The 22,616-nt window shown below is 37.0% G+C and overlaps 1 protein-coding gene across 4 annotated transcripts in view; it reads left to right on the top strand.

Annotated features, from left to right (window-relative positions):
• Nucleotides 1-22,616, top strand: part of SHPRH (SNF2 histone linker PHD RING helicase) — a 61,892-nt gene that overhangs the window by 5,491 nt on the left and 33,785 nt on the right. For 3 of the 4 annotated variants that reach the window (XM_017813737.1, XM_017813735.1, XM_017813736.1), the window contains exons 4-15: nt 4,859-5,077; nt 5,394-5,472; nt 6,239-6,389; nt 8,163-8,268; nt 8,780-9,036; nt 9,893-10,588; nt 13,113-13,364; nt 14,178-14,256; nt 16,193-16,356; nt 16,445-16,701; nt 19,299-19,420; nt 21,884-21,972. In XM_017813737.1, coding sequence (XP_017669226.1) covers nt 4,859-5,077; nt 5,394-5,472; nt 6,239-6,389; nt 8,163-8,268; nt 8,780-9,036; nt 9,893-10,588; nt 13,113-13,364; nt 14,178-14,256; nt 16,193-16,356; nt 16,445-16,701; nt 19,299-19,420; nt 21,884-21,972 — 2,471 coding nt within the window. Of the gene's footprint in view, nt 1-3,436; nt 3,476-4,358; nt 4,487-4,858; nt 5,078-5,393; nt 5,473-6,238; nt 6,390-8,162; nt 8,269-8,779; nt 9,037-9,892; nt 10,589-13,112; nt 13,365-14,177; nt 14,257-16,192; nt 16,357-16,444; nt 16,702-19,298; nt 19,421-21,883; nt 21,973-22,616 lie in introns of all 4 variants that reach the window. The other variant, XM_017813738.1, reaches the window with a different exon arrangement.

The raw sequence follows: 22,616 nt of genomic DNA, 5'->3' as shown, positions 1-22,616 counted from the left end.
GTTGAGTAGGTAGGTGTAGAGCTCAGTAAATGTATCACCTTAGTGTTCAGTGCTAGTCAAACCAAATCAAAGGTAAACAGTTATCCTGGAAGTATTAGAGAACAAAACAGGATCGTTAAACCACTATGTAAGTCCACAGTGTGCTTTATGCTGTGCTCTGAATTCAGAAAAGGTGTGTCACACAAATGAACAATATTTGTGGGGGAAGACCCCAGGTGATTACACACTGTGAAACTAGTTTCATTTTCTAACAGTTTTTAAGCACCTCCTTATTGATGTAGCATTAAATAATATAGCCTTGATTGGATGCTGATGAATGTATTCCTTTTAAGCACTTCTAGCAACTTAATCATGTTTAAAATCCACCTGTTTAACAGAAATAGTTGATTTTTTTTAATTGCTTGTACTTATGTATTTGAACACTTGTCAGTATCCATCTAAAGTGAACTCTATGCAGCAACATTCCAAGATGAGGTTTCTTGTTTTTCCCACTGATAAGCAAATTCTTGTGTTGATGGAGTTGTGCACAAAGTTTTACACAAATAAGAGACATGACCTCTGAATCCCTACATATTATTTTTATATATTTGTTTTCCTCTATGTACTCATTCCGTTAATATCCTTCTAGACATTGTTTTGAGATTTTGTGGTAGGCATTACATCTCAAGTTATGGCAAGCATAGCATAGATGCAGTAAGGAATCTAAAAAAAAAAAAAAGTGACAAAATATTTAATATGGAATCATAGAATCATTGAATCACTTAGGTTGGAAAAGAACTTTAAGATCATTGAGTCCAACCTATAACCCAGCACAGCCAAGTCCATCACTAAACCATGTCCCTAAGTGCCTCATCCACATATCTTTTAAATACCTCCAGGGATATCTCCAGAATCTCAGTGCATCCTATTGACCAATACTGTGCCTCTTTAAATACTTCCAGGGATAGTTACTAAACCATTTCCGTGCACAGCCTGTTCCAAAGCTTGACAACCCTTTTGGTGAAGAAATTTTTCCTGATATCTGATCTAACCCTCCCCTGGTGCAACTTGAAGCCATTTCCTCTTGTTCAGTTACTTGGGAGAAGAGACTGACCCCCACCTCACTACACTGTCCTTTCAGGTAATTGTAGAGAATACTGTGACCCCCCCTTGTCTGCCTTTTCTCCAGACTAAACAATCTCAACTAACTCAACCACTTCTCATAAGACTTGTGCTCCAGACTCTTCACCAGATTTATTGCCCTACTCTGGACATGCTCCAGCATCTCTGTATCTTTCTTGTAGTGAGGGACCCAAAATTGAATGCAGTAACCTCACCACATCCTTGTAGTCCTCTGGAGTTGCCAGCTGCTTGTTCCAAGAGTCATAACCTCTCTTTTTTCCCTGAGTTCCAGCCAAAGCTCCCTGTTCAGCCAGGCTGGTCTTCCCTGCTACCTTATCTTTTGGCACGGGGGGACAGCCTGCTCCTGTACCTTAAGATTTCATTCTTTAAGAATGTCCAGCCCCTTTACCTTTCAGGACTGCCTCCTGAGGGACTCTGTTAACCACACCCCTAAACAGGCCAAAGTCTGCCCTCTTGAAGTCCAAGGTAGCAGTTCTGCTGGCGCCCCTCCTTACTTCTCCAAGAACCAAAACCTGTCATTTCATGATCACCGTGCCCAAGACAGCCTCCAGTCATCACATCACCTGCCAGCCCTTCTTTGTTCATGAACAATGCATCCAGCAGGACATCTTCCCTAGATGGTTCACTCACTGTACAGAATATGGAGAAGCTTCATGAGTTAGCAGAATTAATTAGTAGAGTTAAATACTTTTTTTAGGAAATTGTTTGCAGAGATTTATTTTGTTTGCTTTAATAAATAGCTGGTTTTATAATAGCTTGTATCCCATATCTACCATATAATATTGCATGCTGCTTGTAGCTTCAGTGAACACAGAGACATAAATTACTTAAAGATCCAGCAAGCTGCTTTCTTAATATGAAAAAAACCATAGTCTTTGTAATTAAAATAAAAAAAAAGGAGACTAAAATGTCTGTTTAATTGCTGTTTGTTCTAGTGAATGGTAAATGGTTTGGGTTTTGTTTTCCCAGTGTTTACAGTGTCATGGAGCTATAGTAGCTGGCAATGTCATATTACATAACATTTGCCTTCAGTTTTCTTAAGAAGAATAAATTCTTTGTATAAAGATGGTTGTGGTATTTGTATATGTTATTACTACCAAATGCAAAGCAACAAGTTTTCTATTAATCTAGAATAATGGGGAAAAAGATTATGTTTTCATTGATGCAGGTACAGCCATCTGGAAATGGAAAGATCCTTCTTCAGGTGCAATAGCAGAACTGTCCTTGAAGGAATTCAGTCGTTGAAGGAATTGAGTACTTGAAAAGTGTCAGAGAAACTGAATTTTTAAATAGTACAATACATCTGTTTCTCAAATGTAAAAAAGACTAAGATGAAACCTGTGTCTTTGAATTACATTTTGAAATGATTGAAAGCATAGTTAAATATTCACTGTTAAATAAGTAACTGAGAGAAGGGTAAACTTCCCTAGCATCCTTTAAAAAATCCCTGTGGTACATAGAACCATTTAATCAGGGAAAAAAAAATCTTTGAAAGAATGAACAAAACAAGAAAGGTGTGGACAAAAAATACCCAATTGTATGAAAAAAAATTGCTCTAAAGTATATTGTAGTCTTTGCTCCCCTGTAAAATTCTGGATCGACTTAGTTTATATAGAAATCAATTTATTATGCTTAAAACTGTGAGATTTGAAAAATGTGATTTTAGCAAGTATAATGATAGGTGTCACTGTAGATTGAATTCATTGATTGAAGTTATACTTTGCAGTCATTCTAATTTTCTGCTATTTTCCTAAAATGAAGGATGTGTGTTAGAGGATGCCTTTGAATGGTTTCTTTAATATATAAAGCTGAGTGCTTTGCTTGGTGCTTTTCATTTGGCCATAATATTAATAACCCCACATGTGTACTCTGATTGCCTGGCTTACACTGGAAGTCTTATATGTATATAGTTTTCATGACTATATATAAACTCAATGTCTTTCAGAATTCTCTTTTCCCTTGTGAAGCACTGGAATTGTTTCTTTGATTTAAAAGGATTAGGGGAAAGCACTGATGGCTGCCATACTTAGGCACACCATTTTGTTCTTCACCTTCACCATCCATTTGAATGAAAGGGTGCTTTTTTTTTTTCATGAAAGAGCCTATTAGCAGCTCCCAAACCTTATTTTAGTATTAAGTTCTCTAGTGTTTGTGCCAGGTACCTCTCTTCTTTGCTAGCCCAAGACACAGGAATTATAATTTCATTTAATTGTGCCTGTCATTAGCTGTTTTAGAGTTTTTAAGGTCACTTTAAGGTCACTTTATGCTGGAAATGATGGCTCTGACTTGCTTCCAATTTTTTTTTTTTTTTTAGAAAAATTTTGCAAGGTGACTGTCTCCAGTGCTAGCTAGGGTTAGTATCTTTCTGTATTTTTTTGGTGCCAGTGTTTTTAATTTGAGAACTAAAACACTGTAAAAACTTGTCCTCTAAGTCTTTTTGTTCTCTCACTTTATGTCAGTTTCCTAGAATGCTGACCCTTGAATTTTTCATGAATTTTTGGTCTGCAGTGCTTAAGTTCTTTGTATGCCCATATATCCAAATTTTGTGAAAAATACATAAACACAAAGTCTTCTTTCCTAGAGGGTAGAAAAAACGGGTAGGCCTTCTGTCTTGAAGGGTGCATACTTCTCTTGAAGTGGGTTTTTAATTTCCAAAGTATGCCTTGTCTGAATTTTTGCAATGATGCAAGTAGTGGGAATTAAGTGTTGTCCTACTGCTACAATTTTCTTATCCAGATGGATAACTTAAGTTTAACATGAAAGCTCTCTGAAGGGAATCTCCTGTATTGCTTTTTAAAATGTGTTATTTTATAAAGAAAGACTTTATTTCATAAAAAATGAATGACAAATGCTTGACAACTCACTATGGTTTTCTCCTTTCTGTAAGGTCATTGACCCATATTAATATTTAAATGTGAAATGTGAGATATTTGTGATTCTGTACTAGTTGAAAATGTTTAGTGGAAGGTCTTTATCAAATAAATAAGATCTGGTCATTCTATACCTAAATTCTAAAGAAAGAGCTTTTCTGATTATGTATACATCTGTGATCGCCATAGCACCCTACGATTAACTTTCAGCTGTCCTGGTTTCAGCTGAGATAGAGTTAGTTTTGCTCCTAGTAGCAGGTACAGTGCTGTGTGTTTGGGTTCAGTGTGAGAATAATGTTTGTAACACAATTATGTGTTACTTGTTGCTGAGTAATGGTTACCCCAGGTCAAGGACTTTTTCCGCAGTTTCAGTCCTTGCTCTTCCAGTGAGGAGATGCAAAAGACTCCAGGAGGGAGCTTGGCCAGGACAGCTGACCTGAACTGGCCGAAGGGATATTCCATACCATAGAACATCATGCTCAGTTTATAAACTGGTGAGAGTTGGCTGGGAACCACCAGTCACCACTTGGGGATGGGCTGGGCATCAGTCAGTGGGTAGCGAGCAATTGTATTGTGCATCACTTGTGTTTCTTGGGTTTTGTTAATCTCTCTCTTTTTCATTGCTATTACTATTATTACTGTTGTTTTTTACATAGTTTTACTTTATTTCAGTTATTAATCTGTAAAGCAGTGCTCATTGTTTACTACTGCTGCTAGCTGAGTTAGGTGCAGTCATGACATATGTTTAAATGTCATTTTGCTTTGCTTGCTTTCATCCATTAACTAAATATGTTGCAGCAAAATTTACTGAGATGTTGTCCCAATTTGATTGATAATGAGCATCTTGAATTATTTGGTGTATGCAGATGAGCTGGAGGAAGATGAAGAAGAATCTGACATGGAACTAGAGCGACAAAATATTGAAGAGCTTTATGACTTTGTAAGACACACCCATCAGCAGGATATCCAGTTACTTAGAAAGGATGTGCAGCATCCTGCATTAATTCCCATTCTGAGGCCATACCAAAGTGAGGCTGTGAATTGGATGCTTCACCGAGAGAACCACACAAATGCTCCAAGCAGTGGCAAGTATATGGATCTGGAAAACTTGCATAATTGAGGGAAGTGTAATTGTCAGCAGTAATGTTTTCTTGCTGTTTGATTAGAAGTTTTGCTAATTATTTCTTTACTATTTCCATAAAAGCTGTTGTTTGGTTAGTACACTAAATGATAAGCTAGGTCTTGCTGAACAGCAGCTGATGTACCTTGTTGGTCATGAAGCTCTGTGGAGGTAGACTTCAGCTTTTTGTCTCTAAATGTCACAATAAAGCTGAACAATTCTAAGCAGTGTGCTGTTTATAGAGAAACCTCACAATAGTAACATGAACACTTTCTTCATAGAAAATGCACTGCACTTCTTATGGCGGGAGGTGATCACTCTGGATGGAGTAAAAATCTACTATAATCCATTCACTGGCTGGTATGTTTTTATAGTTACTCTTTCTGAGAACGCCTCAAGGTTGTACTTTGTGAAATCCTCATTGGTAACTTTATCCCGAAGGATGGAAGATAATCCATATCTTGTGTTTCAGTTAGCAACTAAAGAATTAGAACAGTGATATCTTTATTTTGAAAAAAAAGGACAAATTGGAATATATAGTGCACAGGTAAATATGTAAATCTCAAGTTGAAGACGTAATTTTTTTTTTTAAATTTCAATAAATTTGTGGTTTAATGTTAACATTAGGGCACTGGAGACTTTGACCTTCTTATCCACTGTGTTTAAAGTCTAAAGGAAGGGGGCAGTATAATGCTTTTTATTAAAGCCGGGTATTGCATTACTAAATCTATTTCTTTTTTTCTTGTTAATTTGGTTAGAATAGAACCTTTTGATTGCTAGTTTACATTATGTTTTTCCCTATATAACTGTCAGATCTCTGATATGTGAATATAAAACTATTTCAATTTTTTGAGACTAATATTATGATATGCCAAGGTTAGCAGGGCAAGGCCTATTAGGAGGTGAAACAATTCTAAAAATTCTGGCATACGTATTTGTCTTTTTCAGGTTTATACATCCAAAAAGCTTTTTAACATTTCTTAATCTCATCTAAACTAAACAAAGATAATGCCCCACCCTACAAACTTTGCCTTGCTAAAGCTGTGCTGCATGTTCCTGAACATGTGCTTCTGTCACACCATTCTGTAGTTATTGACTTTCATTTGGGAATGCACTTGAATTTTAGTATTATCCGTGAATACCCAATTGCTGGACCCCAGTGGCCTGGAGGCATTTTGGCAGATGAGATGGGTCTTGGAAAAACAGTAGAAGTGTTGGCTCTTATTCTGAATCATACTGGACCAGATATTAAACAAGATGATCTGACATTACCTGAGGTAAGAAAACCAGGATGAAAGTTATTATGAAGAAAGTGCTTTTCAGAATTAATGCAAATGCACTTCTCTTGAGTTTAGTGCTTTCTGGTTTGTAGAACTCTGTATTTAAAGCTGTATTGCAAGGACAGTTTTTCCTTTGTAGGACATGATACTTGGTGGCATAAATGGTGGAATAGTTTGCATGAGAAGCAGTTGATAGTTTGCCATTGTTCAAGGGTGTTGTCAGGCAACTGCACTGCTTATATAGTTTACACAGGCTTCAGGAGTCTATAAATATGTCAGTTTACTATGTTGGATGTCATTCTCTCCTTCACTTCTTTGTATTGATGAGTATCAAACATCCCTTAGACATACTTTCTATGCTAAAATAGAGACAATTTACACTCAGTAAATAAAGATTTCTGCTCTCTCTATTTCATATAATAAATGGGCTTATTTAGCAACAATTTTCCATCTTTTCACTTTCCTCATCACTCATACTGTAAAAACTTAGCACATTCACTGAAACCAAAAATTCTTTCTGAAGGAAAAGGACTGTTATTCTTAAGTAAACTCTTACCACTTCATGGGTTCCATACCTTTGAATTCATGGCAGCCTGTTTCATTTTACGTCTATTCATAATGATCTCCTGCCTGCTTGTAATTTTATCAGTTAAAAGTACTCAGTTCTCTGAGAGAGTGATTCTTAAATGTATAAGAGAGTCAGCACTGAGGAGTGTGAAGAGGGGAGTATAAGCACTAATGCACGTGGACATCAACTGACAACAATAACTAGAAACCATAACTTTTGGAAAGCTGGAGTTAGTGTAACTGTTTCATGATACAAATAGTTGGGACAGACATCTTAGCTAATATTTTGGGACCTTTATAAGCAAAATTGTATGACATTGCCTGTGGTTGAAAGGTAGTATTCCATTAATCCAGAAGGCCTCTTGTCATTTGTATTTTTCTTGTCTTCAAATATAAAATGTCTTTGTATGATGTCCTAAAAAAAACCCAAACAAAAGTAAAACTAGAAGTGCTTTATTCCACTAGAGACTTTTTGGATGACTCCTGGGTTGTGTAAACCAATGGTAGAGTTACTCCAATTATTTCAACTCTCTGTAGGGTTCAAACAGTATCTGGAATTTCATTGCAGTTACTTTTTAAGAATCCTACAGAGCAACTAATTGGACAGGGCAGAGTGAAGTGTCAATGGATATAGCTATAAAACAATAATAGAAATATTGGCACTGTGTTTTTTCCCAGCTTTGAGATTCTTCTTTATATGCCAGTTTTTGAGTATACATTTCCTTGGATTGACTCACTATTCCTGCATCACTCATAATAGAGTAAAATTGAGGAGGACAACTCTAAAAAGAAAAACATACTTTTTGTACAACTAACTAGGGCTTTTCCTCCTAGGTATTGTTTACCTCTTTTTTTGTTTCTTGCTATATATTAAATATATATTTTCCTCCCTCATCAGTAACCTAGATCACTTAACAGCTATAGATTAATGCAACTTAATTCCGAAGCAGTAAAGGACCCCAAAAGGCTTGCAGGGCTGCTCTTTCTGTTCTCACTGTAGGTGCTGAACACCATTTGCCAAGAAACTGAACTGAATGAGGTGTCATTCTGTACATTAAAAATGAGCTATCTAAGCAAATTGGTGAGATCAGAACATGTATCTGCAGCAGCTCATGCTTATTTTCAAATGTGAAAACATTAACGAAGGTCAGAGTGACTGTGAAGAGACGTGAGCTAATAACTATTTAATGTTCTCTGCATTAGGGTAAGCTTGTGAACTTCTTTGTTCCACCTCAACCTTTAGAAGGAAATAAAAAGAAAAAACCAAAGGAAATGGAGCCTAAATTGAAGGAAAAAATACAATATCCCAGTAAGTATTTCTGATGACTTTTAAAATGCATTTTGTTTTTGGCATTAAGTCTTATATTGGCCACTGACTATGAGCTCAAGGTTACTCTTCACTTCTTCAGAATGAAATGATTCTTTTGCTGGGCACTGTCATGTGGGATTGCATGCTACAAACAAGTGATTCACAGTTAAAAGTAAGTTAGCAACTCAGAACTCTGAGCTACAGAGCTCCATATAACTAAAGGTCTTTGTAAAAGAGTTTATGCATTTAACTGAAATACACTATCTTTTTTACGCCTCAGTAAGAAAATGGAGTGACTTATTTCTATTACTGTCAAATATTGCCTTGGATTCACTGCAAAACAGCAATTTGCAGAGCTGTCTCAAGTCAAGCATTGTCAAAACTGCTATCTGTCTTTGTTTTGCATTTTTTTAGATGAACACTATGTTTAGAGTTCCCTTAATATGCATTCTCTGAGGTAACTTTCATTTTATCTGAGCTGTAAGTTGTTTTGCTTTGATTCTACATACAGGCTTACGAGTGATGATATTAACAGCTGTAAAAGAAATGAATGTGAAGAAAGGAGCATCCATCGTTGCAATATTTAAGTACATCAGTGCTATTTATAGGTATGACACACAGAGAAATAGACGGCTTCTCAAAAGAACTCTAGAAAAGCTAATTGCAGAACATGTAGTAGAGCAAGTCAAAGGACATGGTCTGGCTGGGTCTTTCAAGCTGGGAAAGAATTACAAGGAACAGAAGAAGCGAGAAAGAACCAAAGAGCAGGTAAAATGTGCTGCCACAGTTACGTCAATGTTGCAAAGACAGATCTTTTTTCTACTGATTGCATGCTACTTGGAGCTTTGTTGTGTGTGTGCACTAGTTCAGTGATGCTAACTTATTGGTAAAAATGAAGAAAACGGCAGCATTTGCTTTGACATTCATGAGTAAAGAAGCAGAAGTCATACATAGATCAAATTTGGTGCCAAAGTGTTAACTACATCTGTTATAAATCTTGTAAAATAGTGGCACTGGAAGTTGCATTCTTCCTACTGTGAAGATGTTTTTTAAACACTGGTAAACATTAACCAAAACCCTTCTTATGTTGGGGTTCCCAAAGCTGGATGTAGTACTCCATGTGGGGTCTCACTTGAGTGGAGTGGAGGGGCAGATTCACCTCCCTCACCCTGCTGGTCATACTGCTTTTGACTCAGCCCAGGATACGTTTGGCTTTCTGGGCTGTGGGTGCATGTTGCCAGCTCATGTCCAGCCTCTCATCCACCAGCACCTGCAAGTCCTTCTGCCTCAGGCTACTCTCAATCTGTTCGTCCCCCAGCCTGTATTGATACCGGGGATTATCCCAACCCACGTGCAGTAACTTGCACTTCATCTTGGTAACCCTCATGAGGTTCCCATGGGTCCACTTCTCGAACTTGTCCAGGTCCCTCCAGATGGCATCCTGCCCTTCAGGTGTGCCAACTGCACCACTCAGCATGGTGTCATCTGCATGTTTGCTGAGGGTGCACTAGATCCCTTTGTCTGTGTCATTAATGGAAATATTAAATAGCACTGGTAGACATTAAACAGCACTGGACAATTTTGTATGTAAAGTCTGACATTCTTGGTTAATTTTACTTTGTAGGTAGCAAAGACTTCAGAAAATACTCAGAAGAAGCAGCTGACTGATGCTAAAACTCAAACCAAAGAATCAAAAAATAGTGGTATCACATCTGAACACGTCTGTAAAACTGCTTCACAGGTGGATATTGCCATGGAAGAACATGATTATTGTACACCTAGCAAAAATAACAAGAAATCTGAACCAGATCATGAGAACTCTGTAAAAGAGAATAATGTTAAGCAGGAAACTGTCATCCCAGAATCTCCTGATTTGCGTGGCAGCCTCCTTGTGTCCAGTGACATGAGTAGTCATCCTGATTTTGATGTTTCTAAAACTACAGCTGATGTCCAGCAGGAAATCCCAAAGGTCCCATCCTCACATTCCCAAGAACATGCTGACAGTAGTGTACAACATACCAGTTCTGTATTTCCATTTAATACCTCTGAATATCGTTTTGAATGCATCTGTGGTGAGCTTGGATTGGCTGACTACAAAGCTCGTGTGCAGTGCCTGAAATGCTACTTATGGCAGCATGCAGAATGTGTAAACTACAAAGAGGAAAACCTGAAGAGCAGGCCCTTCTACTGTCCCCATTGCCTTGTGGCAATGAAACCAGTTCCCACAGGAGCGACTCTGATAATTTCTCCAAGTTCTATTTGTCATCAGTGGGTAGATGAGATCAATAGACATGTAAGATCATCTTCTCTTCGCGTTCTGGTAAGATTATATAGCTTCATGTTCTGGAGAGTTATTTTATCAAAGCTCAGGGCTTCCTGTCAGACATTCTGCGTTACTTGGAAGTTCAGAGGTCTCTTTGTCCTCTGTTAGAATTCTCCATTTCCTGCTGTAGATCTATGCTTTGGCATCACATGGTTCATTGGTGTCCCAGAAAGACTGTCTGCAATTAGTTTTTAACTTTTTTCTTTTTTAGTTGGTCACTGGGAGATAATTCAGTGGACTAGGTATCTATAGAAAATGGAAGCAAATTTTGAGCAGTTGCAACAACAGGTGATTTCTGAGAGGGAAGGCTGTTTGAAAGACTACCAAGGAACTTAAAAAGGCCTGACTGTTAGGTGTTTTGAGTGTTGTCTCACTGTACACTTGCAACTAAGCAGCTCTCTGTTGCTTCTTGTTTTGTTCTAGCTAAAAGCTGTTTCAGTAGGTAAAGAGTGTAGTTTTGCATTTCTGATTCTTGGGCTTTATGAAAGAAGTCTTGTGTCTTGGTGTTTACTGAAAACAACACCCTTACAACTTGGGCATTGCCTCTATAACATCTGTATATTTATTTGGATGTTGCTTATTTGGAGACCATGTATTATCCTTTTACTTTATTTCTAATAGCCCTGTCACTAAAATAAACCTTATTATACTTACAGTAAATAAGGCTATACAGGATTTTTTAATATATAGTTATCACAGTATTCAAGGATAGCCATTGTCTTTTACTACCAATGTAGTCAAGTTTTGTCCTTCATATTTTTAGTAGTCAAGAACCTTTGTAATGATCTAGTGCTTTGAAAACCATAAATCCCATATATTTTGAATAAAATAACAGTAGTAGTAGATTGATATAATTTTGTCTTCAGGGATATATCTTGTACCTTTAGCTGTTATGCATAGATACCCAATGTATAAGTGAATTCTAGGCCTCCAGTGCCATATGTGTGATCAGTCTTATTAGATTTAGTGCATAAATGTGTAAAACTCACATGGTTTTTCTAGGGCCCAGTCCAAATTTTATACCAGCTTGGATGAAAATTGTCAGAAATAGATTTACATGGTAACAGTAAAATAGTTTAAATACTGACTGTCACTACTTGAAACTGTGTGACACCTTCGATTCTAGGTGATTGTTTTCATTTTCCTTTAACTGCCAACTGTAAGCAAGACTTGTTTTCAGTGTTGCTTCAAAATGAAAATTTGGGGAGTTATTTTCTGTAGAGGTAAAACGAAGGTAGTGGAGGTGTTTAAAAATGTGGAGATGCTTAAAAGAACCAGTTTCCCATGTTAACAGCTTTTGCATTGCATGTGAAGTGGGCTTTTTACTCTTCCAACTGCCTACAACCCGTGGGAAATTCTAATGGTTTTATGTAATAAACAAGAAATTAAAATTCATCAGTAGGTCTTGCTTTGTGGCAGGTTGTCTTTTCCTGCTGCTGTGAAAACAACCAAACCTTGGCCAAGTTATAAACCTCCAGAAAATCTGTTAATAAATACTTGAAGAAATCATTAGACTTTGACAGCTATTTATTTCTTCTTGTTTGCTTCAGTGAGCATGCTCCTTTTGGTTTGTTTGTTTCTTTTTTCTTCCCCTCCCACCCTCCCTTCTCTCTCTTTTTTTTTCATGTGCAATGACCTGGTTGCACATGCTTTGTTGTTCCACTCTGGGGCTGAAAAGAAGGAACTTCTCTGCAGGTGTTTCTTTCAATTGACAGAAACACCATTGCCTTATGCACAAATGTAGAGAAAGATAATTACTGGAAGAAAAGGTATGATTAACAGTGAAGTCATGTGCTGATCATTAAGGGGTAAAGAGCAGTTATTTTATTTTTTGTATGCTTCTGAAAGGTTTTGGCTTAAAATTGTGAGGGAGATAAGAAAAGTACTTCTGATAATAGAACAAATGTTAGTATGAAAGGTTTATAAAAATATTCTCTTGGTGCACACAGATTGTTTCTTACTAGGGTATTCTTTTCATCTCGTAAGTCTCCACAGAAATCCTTTTGCAGATAAAACTTTACTCAGAGTATCATTTCTAGTTATTATATATTTTGATGCATCTCTCTGTCTTTGCCTAATCATCCATTAAATTTTTGTGGCAATGGGAAGAAAGGTAATGCATCTACAGTAAAGGAGAAAAGAAGGCTAGACACGTAACTTACATAATGTTGTGCCATACAGCATTACAGAATACTTAATCTTCAAACAAATAACAACAAATTACAACAAATAACTGTTGAAGAAAATAACAAAGTCTTCTCTTCTTTAAAGGAGAAAAAAATGTTTTGCAATGTTATAAATAATTATACATAAAAATTTTGCATCAGTGACTGTATTGTATTTATTATTATGCTACTTAGATGTATTTCCCACCATGCTAGTGTAGGAGTACAGATTTTATGAATGGTTTCATGCTAGAAGCATGCATATACTAAGTTGTACTGATATTTTGGCATTTTTATTAAAGTATCTCTGATGTTTTCTTCTTTGCTATTGTGCTATTGAATATAAATCTACGTAGGTGTATCAAGGTGTGAAGAAGCATGGCTTTTTGCAGCCACACATGCTGGCGGAGCAGGAGGTGGTTATCACCACGTATGATGTCCTGCGCACTGAACTGAACTATGTGGACATCCCCCACAGCAACAGCGAAGACGGGCGCCGCTTCAGGAACCAGAAGCGGTACATGGCCATCCCAAGCCCCTTAGTAGCAGTGGAGTGGTGGAGGATCTGCCTCGATGAAGCACAAATGGTTGAATGCACTACTGCAAAGGTATGACATTCCTGGTCGTGTGTTTATTTAACTTGAAAAGGTTTTGACAAGTTTACTGTAAATAATACAGTAGATTTCCTCTCCCCCTCTTAATGTTCAGTGCACTCAAGTAATTTGTCCTTGTCACTTGTTCTGTAGAAGTGAATTTTCTGTTGGAGATACTTACTATTAAATGGTTCTCCTGTTGGAATTTTGGCAGACTGTGAAGTTTATCCAGCTCAAAAAATACTTAACATATAATCTATACTGACAGTTTAAAGAACTAGATCATCGTGTTGTGTACAGTGTTTGATAGCTGCAAACAAGACACTAGCCTGTTCAGTGGTATGATTCAGAGGCATAGACATGTCCTTTGGGTCTAGAAGCTAAAATAGTCAGCAGTCTGTCTGCAAACTCAAGAGATACAGTCTGCAGGGGGAGATTATTTTAATTAGTGTCTGTCCGATCTTTTTGCCCAAGACAGAAAGATAAAAATGCTACTTCCATAATGGCTTATGGGCTTTAATATATTTTTTTTTAACATACCTTTTCTTTTGCTATCTGTTTGGCTTCTGTGAACTCTTAATTGCACTTGATTACTCAGAAGAGGACATGGCTTTTATCAGTTCTCAGTTACCTTCAGAAAAGCTCCAAAATTTTATATACATTTTCATAATATGTTGTACTGATGCTGCTTCTAATCTGCTAATGTTACATACTGAAAAGATGTTCAGACTTCTCAAAAATAAGGTCCACATGTTGTCAGACTGTGTTCTACTCTGTGTTTATCTTTGTTTTCCATTTCCTACCATTGGCTCTATTTCCTTTTACTAGGCTGCTGAAATGGCACTCCGTTTAAGTGGAATCAATCGCTGGTGTGTCAGTGGTACTCCTGTGCAGCGAGGATTAGAAGGTGAGATTTTATGTAGCAGTGTCATCTGTGGGATTTCCCTATGCTGATAATTAGGTAGTGCTTTGAAGCAGTTAAAACATCTGCTTGTTTTGCTTTGAATTGATTAGGTACTCTGATTTGGTAAGCCATAAACTTCAAGCATGTAATAAAGCCATCAATACTTTTATCAATATAAAAATTGCAGAGCTGGGATCTTTTTGTCTCCCTTAGTTAGACAGATACTTTGGACAGCAGAGAAGCTGTATGTCCAACAGCTGATTCAAGTCTGTTCTTCAGTTTTCACTTAGAGTGGGTAAATATTAACCCTTCTCTATTGCAGCTATAGGTAGTCTGCTCTGGTTACAGAATCCTTTAAGCTGTCAGATACAGCAAGCAAAGCTGTATTTGCTTTTTGCATAGCCCCGTATGAACTACTGTGGGCATCAACTGCCATGAATATAAATTCTGGAAATCATGCTAAAGCTTATGAAACTGTCTTAAGGCCTTATGTAAGGACTTAATGAATTGAGATGTGTGAAGTAGGTAGCTGTATGTTAGCAGGTGTCATTTATTTTGTCATTTTTGTGAGGTACTCAGTTTCTGTAGACAGGCTTCAGAGAGATAGAAAAAAGAAAGGGAACTGATTGACTTCTCTGTCTCCCTGTTCTCTGATTGATTTAGGAATATATAGTACACACTGAGACAGTGAGTTTTAAAGTGGATAAATCAGTGTAAGCATTTGTGGACTGTTATATGGATACCAAATTACTAAAGTCAATATTGTAGATTAATTCATTATGGAATTGTGAATTAAATTTATAAGTACGCACTGTAGTTATGAGAATATGTAGTTAATAAGTCAAACCCTGTAGAAGGAACTGATAGATTTTATTGTCATGGTTAATTTCTTCAAGTCCTTATGTGTGATAGTCTTGATTTAATAAATATCTGAAATGTCGTATTGTGCATAATATGTATTGACAGTCTCTCAGGCTATGTTAAGGCAGCCTCCATTCACTTAGGGGATGAAAGCTGCTGACTCATTTCAATCTGTGACACTGCTGCTGTAATACAGTTGGATAGGACTTCTTGGTAAACAATTGCTTCTTGCATAGAAATGATTCCCAGGATTTTTCTTCCCCTGGTCTATGATGTATTTGGTGAATGTCGTGATGCTTTCAGCTGAATACAAAATTACTATAAACCTAACAGAAAAAGGAATGTAGCCACCAGATCTTTAGGAACTACAAGGTACCATCACATATCTCTGTTTTGGCACTGTCCACTTGCAGCATTTAAATGTGTGCTTCTGTATTTTTCTGTTGAGATTTAGGCACAAGTTTAAAGTCAGAATGTCCTTAAATTTCATTCCAAAAAGTGATGGATTTCTGAATTAGGCAGAATTAGTAATTAAATTGTATTTTCTCAGTTAGCAAGAAAACAAAGTGTCTTTTGTTACTTCTTTATGTCTTAGCAGAAAAGTGAAAGTCTTCTGAATTGCAGCTCCTTCTAGGTGGTGGGCAGCAAACAGTTGGTGCACAGCAGGCTGTGAAGTAATGATACTGAGCAGTGTTGTTTTAGAAAATCCTGGCAGGCCCTGTTAACCATATGCAGTCATGTAATTTCTGCCTCTTGCCTCTGCTCTGAATAGGTTTAAATTTGTCGCTTTTTTCTGCTAAACTTGAAATTGGGAAAGTGTCTCACAAATAGCTATATTCTTGCAAGTTGTGTGGAAATCAACAGCTAGCTAAAGGAGAGAACCCCCACCTTCCCCTACCCAGTCCCTTGCCTAAAATTAAATATTTTGATGAGAAAATGACTGGAAAAGAAGTGCAGAAGATAATGACCAGAAGGTCATTATGCCTGGTAGCCTTTGTATGAAAGTTAATTTTTTGAAGGCATATTGTGAAGTGTTGAAACACAAACACTGTACTAAAACACTTTCTTTTCTTGGCAGATCTGTATGGATTAGTCCTTTTTCTTGGAGTTGATCCTTACTGGGTCAAACATTGGTGGGACCAACTTTTATATCGACCTTATTGTAGGAAAAATCCCCGGCCTCTTTACAGTCTAATTGCGAAGATAATGTGGAGATCAGCAAAGAAGGATGTGATTGACCAAGTAAGTAAGAGTTTTGAGTTTTAAAATTCCTGAACATCATTTATCAAGTTTTATTTGTAAAATTACTTATTTTCTTCTTTAATTGCAGATTCAAATACCCCCTCAGACAGAAAATATACACTGGCTTCACTTCTCTCCTGTGGAGAGACACTTCTATCATCGCCAGCATGAGGTGTGCTGCCAGGATGCATTGGCAAAACTCAGGAAGATTTCAGACTGGACTCTTAAGCTTAGCAGCCTAGATAGAAGGACTGTGACTTCCATACTATACCCATTGCTACGGCTGAGGCAGGCCTGCTGTCATCCACAAGCTGTTCGGGGAGAGTTCTTGCCATTACAGAAAAGGTGAATTTCTGTCATTTCTTAAATGACCTGCTTTATCCAGAGAAAAACTGATTGCCCCCAACAGTGCAAGATCTTGCACAGTACTCATCTCAAGACTAATTTTAGGCTTCTTTAATTAAATGTGCAAATATGGTACACCAAGCTAATCTGACCTCAGAAGATGAATGGGTGCAGTAGGGTTGTTAGTGTAATTCTTGTGTTAAAGAACATAGTACTGAGAGGCAATTTGATTTTCCAGTAGCATTTTAACCTTGCGATGTTGATGGATACTGGGGTGTTCCAGGTGAGAGATAAAGTGTGAAACAAACCAGATTCTTCTTCAGTTTCAAATAAGCCCACTGATTTTCTTTTGTCTCTTACAAAACTCATGTTCATAAATGAGAAAAATGAACAAAATGAATCAACAGAATAGAATAATTATTTAGTTCGGAGAAAATGTTAATGTGAGGTTGCAGAATTTTTAAATGTAGATCCAAACTTGAAAGTTGTACAAATGCTTTTTTCCTTTTTTTTTTTTTTGCATGCTTTCAAGATCATCATCTTCACAAGTGCCCTCCGAGTATCAGTTTGGTCTCAGCATTTGTTAGACCAAAAGCATGTTGCTAGCCCTATTGCAAAATGTAGCTGCTACATTTTCAATCAATTAGAGGGAGGCTGTGAAAGAACAGGCTGTTTCCATTCCAGACTCTGAGAGCACTGACTGTTTTTTTTAACCTACAGGCAGAGAAGAACTTAAACTTTTAGCACTGCCAGTGTTATTTCTACTGTGTCCTAGTCTTGTTCATCCATTCTATTCCATCTCTTTCTATGCTTTATGAAGTTTTGTGTCTTACTCCTTCCCTCTTCTCATACAGGGCATCTGTGGTGCCTAAGCACCTGAAACTGGCTTTGCACCTGCTTCAGCAGAGATGAATAGTTAGATGTTGTGCTTGTAGCACTTTCTGTTGAACAGTCTGCTAGTGTGGAAACAAGGACTCAAACATAGGAGAAATCGATATTTCCACCCATACAAGATTATTTGCATTAAAATGAGCTAGTGTAGTATAAATGAAATGTATAAACTGAGCAGAATATGCTGGGCACTTCTTAGTCCTGTGTTGATTTTGGTAGAATGGTTGCACAGTGACAGCTGCATAGTAACTGTGGTGGAAAAATCAGCAATGAGAATTAAATCTTTCTTAAAATCACATGTACAAAGAAAGCACTATTTCCATATCTTTTTTGTGTACCAAACTTGACTGCAGCAGTAGACATTCCCAGATCAGAGAGAAGATTTGACTCCTGGCTTTGGTTATATGTATGAAAATAATGAAGAAATTCACTGCTAGGGCTCTCCTAGTTTAACTGAGTAAAAAAAGCTCTTCTTTTTGTCTTAATTGGTAGTCTCAGGCTGTGTATCAAATTGCGTATTTTATATTTACATCCTTCTGCTTTTTTAATTTTTCTTGAAACTGCTGATGGTTCTGAAAATAAAAGGTAAGTAGCAATGGTGGAATTATCAGTGTATGCAGGTGCTATGTGTATTTGCCATTACCTCTGCAGAATACACAAATAGTGATTATATTGATTTAAAGCCTGCTCTGGTATAACACTGTAGCATAAAGCCAAAAATCAGTTGCTGCAACTGGAACTATGTTGCAAAGGGGTAAAATAAAGGCCTAGGAAAGTGTATCCTTCCAGCATAATTTGGGCACAGTCTTCGCAGGAGTTACATCACCTCTTAACTCTGTTCCACAGTGCTAAATGCCAAATAGTAAATGCTTCTCTAAAGGTGAATGAGGCTGAGGAGCAGTGTTTCAGGGGAGAAGGGTAGCGTCTGGTCTAACAGCAGTAGTTGGTCATAGAAGCAGCCTCAGGTCAGCTGTTGTAGGCTGTTGCTGCTGTTCACTCTCCTGTCTGTATCAGTCCTCTTTCTGCTTAGATTCTTTGTCCTGTGGCCTTACTCCAACCTATCCTTCTTGCTTCCTTCTTGCTTCTTTTTCATTTCTGTTCCTGCTTCGCTCTCTTCCCTCTCCATTTCCTGTATTTTTATATTAAGTTAATTTTCTTCTGACTAAATTCCTTTCCTAATTTATAAAAATGACAAAAGTAGAAAAAGAAGTTTAAAATTATTTTTGCTAATTTTCCCTGTTTTCATTTCACACATTTTTCTTCTTTGCATTGATACGTCATGTGCGTTCCATGTTTAGATTGGTAGCAGAGGGTAGAAATGTAGTCTCTCATAGCTGTTTTCATCTGAACAGCTTTTGGCAAAATGAGGTCTGATTTCTCGTGTTTCTAGTTCATACTGTAACAGAAAGAGCAAAATATTTTTCCTTGTGAAAGATTGTTTTACCTAGTTCTAATTTTCTTCTTGCTTATTTCTTTCTGCTCTTAGGGGATGTCAACCTCTCAACACAGTGAAGTTAGGGGAAAGCTCTAGCAGAAAACAAGGCTGACAGCTAGGGTTTTTTTTAATAAGTAAATAAATATAAAAAAAACCATTGTACAGTATGTTGGATGCATGTAACCATCTTTAATGCTGCACAGCATGACAGTTTTATTTCTCTAGTATTGTGATTTTGTTTCAGATTTGAGCCATTTGTTCTCCTTTTCAGCACCATGACCATGGAGGAACTGTTAGCATCTCTGCAAAAGAAATGTCGAACGGAGTGTGAAGAAGCTCACCGACAGCTAGTGTGTGCTCTTAATGGCTTAGCTGGTATCCATATCATTAAAGGTAAGATTGGATGACTGTAGTGCATCTGTGTGTACTGGGAGGATAAAAGAAGCTATACTTGTGTATTTGTACTTAACCTGCTTTTGTTTTATCAGTACTGCTTTCTGGGCTTACTTTGTGCCCCCTGCCATGCAAACTGCTATGATGGCTGTGGAATCTCTTCCCTGCTGCCTGCTCTACAGCTCTGTCAATGTAGATTTTGTCTGAATTATGAGGAAAAAAACTTTTGAATGGGAAGCAAAAATAACTGCATTAATCTTGAGTGTCATTAAACAAAATGAAAATAAATTGAAATTACTTAGTTATGAATGTGAAAAAATGCCTCTTTTCCAAGTTCTTCTAAAGTTGACAAGCTGTTTGAAATTTTCCAGCTCATGTTAAAATCTTCCTTCAGAGAGGAAAACCCACAAACTACTTTTTCTGTTACTTACCTTACAGAAAGACTACATTCAGATTCTCTAATCTGTAGTTAGTAATTATTAGGTTTGAAATACTTCATTATGATTGCAGAATATAGATAAGTGTTTCAGATAGAATTAAGTGCTTAAAAAGATTTATATATAGATGAAACACTTCTAAATTACACTAGAAGCAAAAATTAAGCTTGGCTTATTTTGAGAAGCAGATTGATGAAAATTTCATCTGGTGAGAAACAAAAGCAGGACTGAGGCAGAGTTCTGGTCTGCAACTCCCTCCCCAGTGTTAGTATTACACTCAGTCTTCTTTATCAGTTAGAAGGAAGCACACCTTACACATACATGAAGCCACAAATTTATTCTTCCTATAGTTGAAATCTTATAGGTCTAACTGTTATTAGTCCAGATCTAATTCTTACAGGCAAAAAAAGAGTAACAATCGCACTTACGTGTTTATACTGCTTGTCCTGCTTTTATGCTCACCTTTCTACTTAGGCCCTTCTAGGTCCTGAAGTCAGTAGTTTCATAGAGGTGGTGGCAGTGCTATCACTAGTTGTCACTACCTTCATCAGGAGGAATAAGATGTTTGTGTTGACGGTTTCTTCCTCACACAAGGATCATTTTTATGTTTGCTAGCACATGTTTGCATCTTTCTCTTTCTTCACTGGTCTGCAGCTCCGTGAAAACACCAAATTTAGTGTACATAATGCCTTTTATGAATTTTACATACTCTTTCTTTGTTCTCTTTGTTGCCCCTAAAACCAGTTTTGTCCAGCTCTAAGCCTGCATTTCTTTGACTGTGGGTGAGTTGTTTATAGCCATGGCTTTCTTATTCACTGCCAAGCCTGTGCACCATCTCTTAGCATCCCATGGCTGTACCCTACACTGCATCCTATATCTTTACTTCTCAAGGCCTCTCCAATTGTTACTAGGCCTGTATTTCCTTACACTACATCATTGTGTTAGTTGTAAATATCTCATTCTACATGGAATAACTGCTTGTTACTGCTATCTATGTAAAACTGGGTTTGTACCACACAGAGATAAACAAAAGTTAAAAAAAAAATCAAAAATTAGCCATAGACACCTACCGAATGGCAGAAATTGCTATCCCAGCTAGGCCAAGTAAAAGGTCCGGGTGAATCAAAATTCAAAGGAGGCCTGACAAGCTTCAAGCTTGAGGCCTTGCAAATTCAGCACATAGCTTTTGGCCTGTTACTGGTAAGGACAATTCTATACTGCAGGACTACACCCTTACAACTGGCAATATTTTCAAGCAACAAATTTTGTTGACATAAGATTTTTACACTTCCAGATATGGAGGAAGATGATGGTTTTTTTACTCTGTTATGTGTCTTTATACATTTCTTGTCCCTGTCCTTTGCCGTGTTTTAGGAGTCTCTAAGACTATTACTGCTAAGTAAATTTTCATCAATTGAGAAAGGAAAATTAAATTTTTTTTTCCTGCTTTTCCATATGCAGTTTCAATTTTGTTTTTCGTTTTTAATTTATATAATCTATTTTCTGAGAAGTGATTGTGATGCTGGTAGCTTACATCAGTAGTTATGCTCCCTGCATGTACCTAATCATTTCTGCATTTCTGAAGCGTGATACAACTTTCATTGTTTTCACTGGAACAGTGAATAATGTATTTGCAGTGCAAATTTAGCAATGCATCACTGCAGTGAGTTGTAGATGATGTTTTTTTTTAGTAAACATGAGATTTTTTGGACTTATGCAACCACAAATACATATTTTAAGATTAAGAGGTCTACAGATCTTGCAGTCACAAAAGATATTTAATTTGGAAATTGCATAGTTTTTGTAAACTATAATACTCTGTCTTTTACCATTTTTTTTGGGTGGTGGGAGGGGTGTGGAATAGAAAAGATTTTCTTGAAGACAAGCACTTGTTATACAGACTCTCTGTAAACATAGTATGTTTCAAGTGATGTAACTCTTGTTACATCAAGGTCAGTCATGGCTGCTTGTATATTTAAAAACCAACACAATATGTGTATGTTTTTGTTACTCTTTTTTTAATCAGGAGAATATGCATTGGCTGCGGAGCTATACAGAGAAGTATTAAGATCATCTGAAGAGCACAAAGAAAAGCTCAAAACAGATTCCTTGCAAGTGAGTGAGCACTGAAATGTAAAAAGATGTAGTTAAGAACTGGAATGCTTTAGATTTAACTTAACAGGTCAGTCTTTTTTTCTTCACAGTGGTGTGCTGAATTATCATTTCAGCGTGCTGTCATGATCACAGTCTTTAGATAGGAATCTGTCCAGTGATTTAGATAGGAATCTGTCCAGTGATTTAGATAGGAATCTGTCCAGTGATTTAGGCAGGAATCTGTCCAGTGATTTAGGTAGGAATTGGTCCAGTGACCTTCATGTTTCCTTTTTTTTTTTTAAAGGAAGAAAGATGCTATATTTCTAAACACTTGCTTGTGAGTCTTCATGATGTCCTTGAAGCAGTGTGTGATCTCCACCTGCTGTTCTGCAATAAACTTAACAAGCTGAATTCCTAGACATGTGCATGTGACTGTGACTGCTCGCATTAATGTTGCTACATTGCATCCTGCAAATACAGGATGCTGGGTTTGCTCTGAGAGTGATATTAATGTGCCAAATGAAAGAGAATAATAAAATTGTTGCACTGCAGAAGATAAAAAGGCATCAAAACATGAAAAAGAATCAAAGTGAATTTTCTCTTCAGACATTTGTCTTCATGTATTTTGAATAGTATATTAAAAATATGAACATATTTTATTGGTA

This window comes from Lepidothrix coronata, unplaced genomic scaffold, assembly GCF_001604755.1.
Source record: "Lepidothrix coronata isolate B3197 unplaced genomic scaffold, Lepidothrix_coronata-1.0 Scaffold42, whole genome shotgun sequence".
In the NCBI taxonomy this organism is placed as follows: domain Eukaryota; kingdom Metazoa; phylum Chordata; class Aves; order Passeriformes; family Pipridae; genus Lepidothrix; species Lepidothrix coronata.
This window is presented reverse-complemented; position numbering and strand designations above follow the sequence as displayed.